Source organism: Protomyctophum bolini (genome assembly GCF_963924005.1).
Source record: "Protomyctophum bolini genome assembly, chromosome: 7".
NCBI lineage: Eukaryota > Metazoa > Chordata > Actinopteri > Myctophiformes > Myctophidae > Protomyctophum > Protomyctophum bolini.
Window position 1 is genome coordinate 20,883,093 of NC_137868.1, and position 10,616 is coordinate 20,893,708.

Genomic DNA, 10,616 nt, shown 5'->3' on the forward strand with positions numbered 1-10,616 from the left:
TTGATCAGAAAGTGATCAAGCGCTGATACAGAACTCCCCGCTGGCTGAGATCTTTAGTCGTGCATATATCTGGACTTTGTGGGTTAACTTGGAAAATAACTTTTGCCCAACACTATTTGAGTATTGATTTGTCATGGACTAACTTGTCTGTGATATAATCATTATCATTATTATAATATAATGCTATTGAAACAAAGTGCTGTATATTAGAAATGTACTGAAACAACACAATTTAGGCAAAATAAGCATTTAATTCACATTCAACCTTCATCGTTCGTTCACACGGTCACACCCACATTCAAAATGGAATGTTTCAGATAAGTATTATTTATAGAAGACAAGAAAAGAGGACATGGTGATGTATCCAGGATTCTCAACTGGATTAGGGTCCTGGCCATTGTATAAACCGAAGTAGATAAGTGTGTTGGACTCATACCCAGTCATGTCCAGCTAAAATGAAAATAAAATAAAAATATTAACAAACGATGCAGGAAGTTCAGATACAAAACATAAAATACAAGCTGGTGTACACGTGGTGTTCACATGTAACCAAATAGGCCCTTACGGATCCATTTGGTTCCATTTGTACAGATTTTACAGTGTCAATTTGAGTCTATTTTGGTTCCATTTTGTACCCTCTCAGAGTTACGGACCCCTAAGGGTCTAACTCGACCCCTGGTGGTGGATGTTAAGAACCACTGGTGTAGTATGTGCATAATGTGCTACAGCAGAAGTAAGTATTTTCATATGATTAAAGTGGGACTGTTCACCTGTTCACTTCACAATACTCAAGTGTTGTTAAAGCCTTAAGAAGCTTATGTCACTCAAGTGCTCTCCTATGACCTCTAGTACACATACTGCTCTTATAAATCTTTTAAGAGAAATGGAAGCTTAGATAGTGTTTAGTCAGTGTGTGGCTGTATGAGAACTGAGACAAATAGAGAAAGATACACATGCAAGTGTACCCAGGAAGTAAATTCGAAGACTAAAGCTAGGAGACACACACACACACACACACACACCACACCCACCCACCCCCACCCCCCCACACACACACACACACACACACACACACGAGAGAGGGTCCCTTTTCCTTTTTAACAGTTAAACATGTACTGTACAGTATGTTCTGTCATCATTTCAGTTAAACAGAAATAAATAAATAAACAATTCAACAACAGAGTTGTGACACTACCATGTCAAGTATAAAACATAATAATGTCCTTTGAAAAATAAATGGGAATATATCTTTGTAATGACATCTTCTTGGCAACAGAGGGACAGACCTGTCTTGTGACGTCGATCCTCCAGGGATCGACGTGTAGACCATCACACCATCCTCCACGGCCGTACAGCCACGTACCATGCTCGTTGGGAACCGCTCCCTCCTTGACCCTCAGTGTACAACCCAACGCAGAGCCTACATTACAGACAACTCATTTAAAACAAACAAACAAAAAACATTAAAGATGGCCTGAGGATGGATGGACAAAAGGGGATTTCTCTCACCTGCAGAGTCAAATATACGCGTGTTGTTGAATACGCCGTTTATTAGGAAGTGATGTGATGTGACACAGAACTCCCCGCAGCCATTCTCATCACTTCCATGGCCTGTGATGACAGCATACAACTCCACCTGAACAACAGGCGGCACAGAGAAGTTGCAGATAATGTTCAAAAGATTGCCGGAAAGGAGATAATGATTGCACTTCCTAAAACTAAAGTCCTACAAAAGGAAACAACAAGCAATGTTTTGTCCTTCGGTCCCCCGGTCCCCCGGTCAGAACATCAGTTCATGGAACCAGTGTGACTAAGCAGCTGCTAAAGGAAACGCTATCAAGCCTCCGCCGGGTGCTCTGTAGGCACACCTTATGAACAGCCACTGAACCAGCTGCCATCTATAACACTATGACAATGTGCCCTACCATGTGATTGGCCCCGAACAACAACAAAGTAGATTGGATAAAATAAAATAATGAATCAATCATTTATCATTAATCATTTATCTTTGTCTTCCTTTACCTTTTTGGTTGAAGGTGGGATGCGGAATTTAATTGGTTGGTATCTCTTGTTGTAGTTTTTGTCAAAGGTTCCCCCACTGTACATTGACATCACACGAAATGGGTAAAGCCGTTCCACATGATGATCTGTATGCGAAAAGTAGATTATTAATAGCATGTGCCGAATTATTATCAACATTTTAAAAAATTTGGCATCAACTGAGCAATGTGGAACAGTTGAATAACCTTAAAAATAACCGTTCATAAAAATTATAAGCAAACAATAAGAAATATTGAATAGAAGAAGGGAGCGCTGCCGTGGCCCTTTGTTTGTTGAACTGAATACAGGTGCGAGGTTTAATCATGAAAATAAAGAAGAGGATCCAAGGCACTCTGTTCCAGTGAAGTGAAAAAGCCTTTATTGTACTTTTAAGGCATGGAAAAGATCATTACAAAAAAGGGAGGACCAACGCGTTTCGGCAATCAGCCTTCGTCAGGGTCCCAAGGGACAGCCTTCGTCAGGGTCCCAAGGGACAGCCTTCGTCAGGGTCCCAAGGGACAGCCTTCGTCAGGGTCCCAAGGGACAGCCTTCGTCAGGGTCCCTTTGCCGAAGCGCGTTGGTCCTCCCAATATTGTAATGATCTTTGCCATGCCTTAAAACATACAATAAAGGCTTTTTCACTTCACTGGAACAGAGCGCCTTGGATCCTCTCAAACAATAAGAAATGTTCAGTCAGAAGAATAATGCATGAAGTTGAAAAATCAAGCGAGAGACAAATGCTACACAATAAAGCAGGAGACAGTTCTCTATGATAATGCTATGTGATTGTGAAGTGAGATTTGTACTGAACCAACTTCAGTACAATGTTACCAATGTTACCATAGGTTTACCAGTGACATGGTTTGAAAAGAAAAGGTGAACTGACCTGAGGAATTTGTTTGGTGAGGTCAAAGTTCAGATAAATGTATACACCAGCTCCATTACACTAGTCACTAGTGGCATGCACCCCCTAGAGGCAGCTTGCCACACAGCACAGTTTTGGGAATCCCTGCTGCATATTACTAATGTAATGAAACAGGAGAGACCGTATTCTATGGTGGTAATGCTATATACTAATGAAATGTTCTCTATGCTGGTAATGCTATATACTATGCACCGTAATTAAACAGGAGAGACAGTTCTCTACGTGGTGAGGCAACTACACCGTTTTACGTTTTGAGATGACACTAATACAATCAGTTAAAAGTTCACATATTTCCTGTATTTTCTGTCATTTCTAGTAATCACTATTTACAGACAAATTGCCCCTTCCCGTACATAGATTCCCCTTTCCGACTTTGAGAAATGACTCCTATCTTTGAGTGAGAGTAAATTTCAGAACTGGTTCTGGGACATTGTCACAGTGGGGATTGTATTGTTATGTACCCGCTTTGTACTTTTTGCTTTCCTATCAGCCAAAGCTTTAGTTCCGTCACTGAGCCCAAATATTGTCAGATTTGTAGTCGGTGAGAGAAGTAATATCATAGTATACTGTAAACGTACAGTATGCATAGGTCATAAAGCACCCAAATTCCATGTTCATAGTCAGCAACTTTGCTGAAGGACCTGATGCTGCTTATTGCTATGTTAAACATAACCAGGACTGTTACAATCATTACATACACGCTTTGAGTGGAAAGGTCATCTAGTTTATCTAGTTTTCCAGGTAAAATCTAATCCTATATTGTGCTGATAAGAGCAGTGGTCACTGAATCATTATGTCTGGATGTTATTATAAGATTATAATGATCGATCACCAGAATTCTTGTTGTTGACACATTCCTAACAATGGACTGTACCTGTTTGATTTGTGCTACTGAAGCGCAGGTTGAGGGAGGCCATCCATGGCATGGCCCAGGCCACCGTCCTCATGCTGAAGGTACATTTGTTGTTGTTGAGCAGGGGTAGGAGAGGCGACACGTCAATCAGCCAACGTCCTAAACCTCTGCAGAAACAACAACAGCAGCAACCAATCAGCAGCTGCATGGAAATAAGACAGATCCTGCTAGCAGCAGTCTTTCAGCATCACTGCCTTAAACATGTAACGTTGTTGTTAGAAGGAACTTAGGAAGCACCCGGGAGGAAGTGTACTATGAATGGGGAGGAGCCAAAAAAAGTTCCTCTTTCACACAAAATAGGTAGTGCCTGGAGGCAAAATGTTAGGGTGCCAAATGGGTTCCCACTTCCCAGATTGATATGGAACCGACTTAGGGCTGGGTGATATGGACAAACCCAAAGACTTTAGATATCGTGACTCATGCGCTTAATGTTTTGCTTGTACATCGGCTAAAACCATGAAATCCCAGATAATATCTGTCTCATATCACAATATCGATATAATATTGATAATGATACCGGTATATTTCCCAGCCCTAAACTGACCTTATTATTAGGGTCTCTTAGGGTTTTACGACACCCTTCACCAGGAAGCTGCAGGTGTGCAGACATTCTCAACGTTTATGTCAAATGAATGGTATGGACATTTGCTGAAAACTGATGAACCACTCTCAAGGACCATATGTACCTTCTGTAGGAATGATTCTCCACAATACCCTCCTGCTGTGTACTTTCTCAGATCAAAATCTCAGATCAAAACAATGCAAAAATTAAAAAGAAAGACAAAAGTACATTGGGGTTTTACTTAAGAAAATTATCGATAAACGAGTATTGTATAATTGTATTATATGATAATATAATTTCTGTCTCAACAGCAGCAGTATGATGGCAAAGGGTATTGCAAGCGGGTCCACAAATAATTGTCAAAACTCTAAGATTTTAACGAGAATATAACATTGTTACAAATTGATAATAAATACAAGCTTAAGGTATACTACGTTAGTTCCACCGATCCTAGGTGGAACACAATCGATTGATTATTCATTAAAATAAACATGCTCTGAAAATGCACATGGCGACCCACCTGGCCACTTATTTGGCTACCATGCTAAATGGTCAGGCAAATCCATGCTAAGTGGTCAGGCAAATCAGTTTGAGATTTTCAATTGGGCCCTGATCCAGAAAAGCTTGAGAACCACTGAACTAGGGCCTAGGCAATACCTGCGGAAGGCAGTGATCCAGCGTCCCAGCTCTACGTTGCAGTAGACACTGAAGTGGTCGCAGCACACAAACAGCTGTACCACATGGTCCCAGTGAGGACAGCTGGAGTCTCTCCCACTCGGACAGGACAGGGATGCATCCAGTTCCAGTGTGTCAAAGTCCAACATGTCTGCAATGAGTCACAAACAATCACAAATATTGTGTCTGTTGGGAAGAACACCTGTATCTCCATTTATTTTCATTATTTTTATTTTTAATAAATGAATGCCTTATTATATATTTGGTCATAATGTGCAAAAGCAGCTTGTTTTTTAAATGTTTGAGCATTTTTGAAGACTTTCACCCATAATGACATGGAAAATGTTATCTACGTATAACCTTGCCCCCAGAGTAAAAAACACACTCCCCCAAGGGCTTTTTTTCCTCTTTAACTGTACTGCCATACTGTTTCAACTTGTTAGTAGTATAATGCCCCTCATGGAAGGTGCTGAATAATATTAATTGTGCTGTGCTGTTGAATGGAGGTTGCAATATAAGGCTTTGAAAAGTGTACAGAAAACTCAGAATGATACAAAATATACCAAAGGGTAAGTCCACTGTAGCAACTGCTCCTTTCTCTCCCTGCATGAGAGTCTTGTCAAACACTGAGACCACCTGAGCAGGGGCTCCAAGTTTGATCCGGAGACCCTCATGGAAGTCAAACCTACAAAGAAGAGAGATTTACCTGCAATCATTTTTCATATTGTTGAATCTACAGTGCTGCAGAGGCAAGCAGAAGTAGGGAGGCATCGGCACTCCTCACATGCGGAGCAACAACTGTTTGTCGCATTGGTGCTCCACACACGCAACAGTTTTAATGTGTTGAGCTATTTTCTACGTGACGAGGAGCACAGTGCATCCTTGCGTATACGAGACCGCAGCCGTTGTGTCACTACTCAGAGCAAGTGAAACATTGTTTACTGGTCGCAAGTCTGGTGATGATTTTCAGCTGCCTGGGAAGAAAAGCTTTGGTGGACACACAGCTTTAGCTCTCGTCTTACCACTGGGCCTGCCAGCTGATGAACTTGAATGTGGGGTAGAGGAACCAACCCATCTCAGCTAGCTGCCCCTGCTGGTCTATAGCAAAGAAGAAGTTTGGGGAGGGTGTGTTCTGGAAAGATACGTTTACCAGCTGTCGAAACCTAAAAACAAAATAATCACATCATCTAACTTTTGTGGGAGAACTCATTAATCCTCATGCAAAGACCCTGTGTTATTAAAGTGACTAGACAATGTGACATTGTTGGTCCAGGGTTGTGGTCTTACCGTAGTGCCTGGGCAACAGATACCTCCAGGTGCATCATGGCAGCAGGTATGCCCAGTGACACTGAACACTCATTCCCCACACAGTTCATATCCTGAATGGAGTTACCGGGCAGAGCATAAACAAGGACACCAGAGGCATTGGATTGAGCCATGTTCTGGACCTGTAGGGGTGGGAAAACATTTTTCTCATGAGTGAAATCACCTTTCCATTTCAGTGTTGGTGTTGTACTTTACTCTAAAAGGTAGCAATACAACAATGTTGGAAATCTCTGTTACAAGTAAAAGTTGAAAGTTGAAAAAAAAAGAAGAAAACTTAGTTGAAATGTCACCATGCTAAACTCACTATGCAGAACGGCCCATCATTGGCCAAAGAAAGCTGATCTACAATCTCATAATACATCGCCTTGTGTGGTGTGACTTTGTACTGTAGGTCAACCAAGAGATTTGATGAGCTATATCGTCCCTCCCCCCTCAGCTTTGGGAACCACAGAGAATGAGATGTCAACTGACCTTGGTGAAAAAAGAGCAGTTGCCTTCAGACACCCAGGCCACGGCACCAGTCACGTAAGCGGAGGTCTTGCACCCATCTCCTGCATCAATAACTTGGTATGATCTCTGACCCCACCGCCCCATCAGCCAGTCATATCTGGCATCTAATCTCTTGACAATCACTGGCATGTTCCACCCTGTCTCGGAAAAAGAAGATAAATGTAATCTTCAAAAACTCACTTTGAGTTTGTAGGCTTGCATAACATAATCCCCAAATGTATTTGATCACTGACCCCCATCTGAAAATATGTTGTGCCAGGGAGCCCCCATACAAGTTTTGAGTAGTTTTTAAAATTAGTTTTTGAAAATAGCAGATCTACAAGCTCATGATGCATGACCCGCAAGTTGCAACGCACTGTGAGCTTGTAGAACAAGGACCCCTGAGGATCCCCGGACCCCACTTTGAGAACCACTGACAAAAACACATAAGTGGTTCAAATGGTTGCACAAAAGGTCTGTCTCCATGAGAAGAAACTATACCCCAAATATTATTAGCAAAGACTGTGTCTTACCCTCACTGGTGAAAACAGCCTGAGAAAGGCCACAGTTGTGTCCTGTGCAGCTCCAGGAGTAGATTACGTTGGGAATCCAGTTACCCAGGAGAAAAAGTGGCACAGGAGAGAAGTGCAACCTGGACATCACCTCCTGTGGACTGTAGATAGGCAGATTATGAGACAATGGCCCCTAGCTGGCACAGATGCCTCAAGGACTCCCACTCCTTTCACCCACCAAAGTGCACCCGATGGGCACAATTTGCAACCAGAATCACGCCTCTTTTCAGTCTAGTAATCATTTCAATCAGCTCAACTCGTCTTTCCAATGAGTAAAAGGATACAGCTAATAGATTTTCAATCAGCATGAGACCGAATGTGAAGAAAATTATAATGAAAATGTTCATTTGTTGTTTACATTATTTTACAGTGCTAAAGCATAGAAGACCCCATGGCATCAACATCTCTGGCATACTTAAACAAAATAATATTGTTTTGTTGATGGAATATGTCCAAGTGTAACGCTCGGGAATCGTACCCAGGTGGAAAGCCAACATCTTAGCAACTAAGCCAAAGGGCATCCCTATGACTCTGGGGAGATATTACACTCTTTGGGCTATCAGGCTGAGGTTGTGAGCCACTCTGCTACACTCAACCCCTTTTGACCTCCTCCCACGGGGAAACCAGATCCGGGTCACGGCACCATTTTAACGCCTGGAAATCGTACCCGGGTCTCCCGCGTGGAAAGCCAACATCTGCCATCTTGCCAGCAAGGTGCTAACTAGGTGAAACTTCCCATTGACAGCCCATCCCCATCCAATCAGAAAAGTCAGAAATGTATTTAACAACGTCAAACTCACCAACACTGCAGCTGTACGGAAAGCTTGAATGATCCTCTTTCAATCTGTAAAGTTTGGGAGTGCTCTTTGGATATCAACAGCCCTGCGTACCACCGGTTTTGAATTTGCACACAATGCAGGAGGCTGCAGGAGGTTGCTTTACTAAAATCGAGTGCTTCCAAACTCCAATACTTAGGAAAGAAAAATGCAAGGAATGTCTTGACAGGAAGTAGCTCATAACAAGTCTACAGTGGATTGTATTTACGCAACAAACACTTTGCAGATAGAAAGAAGATAATTCAAGCTGCAGTGTTGGTGAGTTTGACGTTGTTTAATACAATCAGATAGGACTTTTCTGTTTTAATGGCGTGTCAATGGGAAATTGCAGATCTATGACCTTGATGGCAAGATGGCCGTGGTCTGCATAAGGTCAATGGGGATGCACAACTCAGATCCAACAGACTGACACACCAAAGATGTGTGTGCGCTGCTCCCGTGCTTGCGCTTAGGTTAGGGTTTGACGTAGGTTGTCGGTCTAATGGTAGTAATGACACAGTACTACCAATTCTAGTAAGATCTCATTCCCAATTCTACAAAAACACACAAGTCAATAACACAACGTAGGCTAGGTAAGTTGTGTAGAAACTATAGAAAAATACGCACATCACTTCATGGAGGTGCTGGGTTCAAAAAGTAACATATGAAAAGATAAGGGAACCCACACACTCGTATGCTCCAAAAGATAACTTTTATTGACGACGTTTCGAGCCAAGGCTCTTCATCTGGTCAAGTGTGCGGGTTCCCTTCTCTTTTCATAGCTAAGTTATGTGCCATGCAGAACATAAAAGAAAATAGTGTAAAACACTGTTCAGGCAGCATTTTCAGCACTTCCAATGGCCTGCAACGCAAGAATCTGCCTTGTAGGCCTACTTGTCCAGAGGCCAGCCAGCTGATGTGATTGGGGTGCGAGTGCCTAACAGACAGTTTTGGAATAAAGCATTAAACCACACAATGATGTAAATTTTATATGGCTTCTGAGGCCACCAGATCTTATGGAAAATGTGTTATTTCTGCCAGCAAAGTTATTACATGGTGGTGTCACTTGCCACCAAAATTACTACAAAAGATAAACTGATCAAACAAACTCACTTTTAACTTTGAAGGAGTTTCATGATGGTGTCATGTGACATCTTCACATGTCAGGGAGGCTATTCCTTCAGTTTTTCAGTATGACTTTTGGGGGTTGTGTTAGCTATTTAGCATACAACTCTGTTTTTACAAGCACCTTGAAAAACTTTGAAATGTTGAAGTTTTTTTTTTTTACATTTTAACAACATGTTAAAATGTACAAACAACATGGGACTCCCAGACTGTGACAATGAGGCACAAAATAATTTCAGATGGGGGTCCATAATCCATATCCATAAGGAAAAAGTGTGAGAAACATTGGGCACCTGTGCATTGCTGCGCGAATGACTTGATCCCTCATCCAGAGAACATCGCTGACCGCAGAGTCATCGAGGGATAGGAAAAGCACCTGAGCGCTCTGAGGCAGTGACTGTACCAAGTCATTTAGAGATGATTCGGAGTTCCACAGAGACTCTAAAAATCCCGATTTATTGGTGAAAACGTGAATTATAAGAGATCCCTGCCCCGGCAGACCTGTCGTCGGCTTGTAAATGAACTCTCCAGCCAACGTCACCACTTTGAAGGGGGCTGCCTTGTCCCCTGGCTCAAATCCTGGGATCCGGGGGGCACTCTTCTTCTTAAAATCTATAGTATTGTTGATCAAAGCATACGGGGGGTATAAGGTACCCTGCAGTTCGTTATCTTTAGCCAGTTTCGTACGGTGCCACATTTTCGATGTAGCGTCAATAGAAATCACATGACATGTGACAACAACAAGCAACCAAAACTGAACAAGCTTCGAAGACAAAAAAGCCATCGTTCTTCGGCAAGTGTAGGTCTATCCCACAAATAATCATCAGCCCAATGCGGGAACCATGAGTCTGTTCATTCTGAATGATTAATAATATTGTTTTGTATTCACAACGACACAAATAATTCAGACGTGAAAGTCACGTTGACAGTGTACTGCCCTTCGTTCTTCCTGTGTGATTCCCCGGTCGCGAGAATTGTTTTTAATCACGTCCATGCTTGTTGTAGGCAGACAATCTACGGTGGCCCACGCAATGCAAAAGACGTGTGTTTTCACAAAAAAACATAAACACTGTGAGGGGAAAGAGGGGGGGTCACCAGGTCAGATTTTACAGGAGGCGGTCGTAGAGTATATAAGGAGGCGGGCCAGTTTAGGTGCCCTTGAGAGCGGTTTTGA

General features: G+C 42.3%; 1 protein-coding gene across 1 annotated transcript; it reads right to left on the minus strand.

Annotated features, from left to right (window-relative positions):
• Positions 1 to 39: 39 nt before the first annotated feature.
• Positions 40 to 10,436, minus strand: LOC308318032 (uncharacterized protein). The gene is made up of 12 exons (XM_080767400.1): positions 9,736 to 10,436; positions 7,464 to 7,603; positions 6,913 to 7,088; positions 6,403 to 6,563; positions 6,138 to 6,278; positions 5,679 to 5,800; positions 5,098 to 5,266; positions 3,840 to 3,985; positions 2,023 to 2,147; positions 1,510 to 1,636; positions 1,287 to 1,420; positions 40 to 450 (listed from the first exon to the last, which is right to left on the minus strand). The coding sequence occupies exons 1-12, from the start codon at positions 10,224 to 10,226 to the stop codon at positions 325 to 327; spliced, it is 2,058 nt and encodes a 685-aa protein (XP_080623526.1). The 5' UTR covers positions 10,227 to 10,436; the 3' UTR covers positions 40 to 324.
• Positions 10,437 to 10,616: the final 180 nt, after the last annotated feature.

Excerpts from the sequence above, each read along its gene's own strand:
- LOC308318032 (XM_080767400.1), bottom strand. The coding sequence starts at position 10,226 with ATGGCTTTTTTGTCTTCGAAGCTTGTTCAGTTTTGGTTGCTTGTTGTT. Across the intron at positions 7,089-7,463 it reads GGCTGTTTTCACCAGTGAGG|GGTGGAACATGCCAGTGATT; the intron begins GTAAGACACAGT and ends TTTCCGAGACAG. Across the intron at positions 6,279-6,402 it reads TCTGTTGCCCAGGCACTACG|GTTTCGACAGCTGGTAAACG; the intron begins GTAAGACCACAA and ends TTTTGTTTTTAG.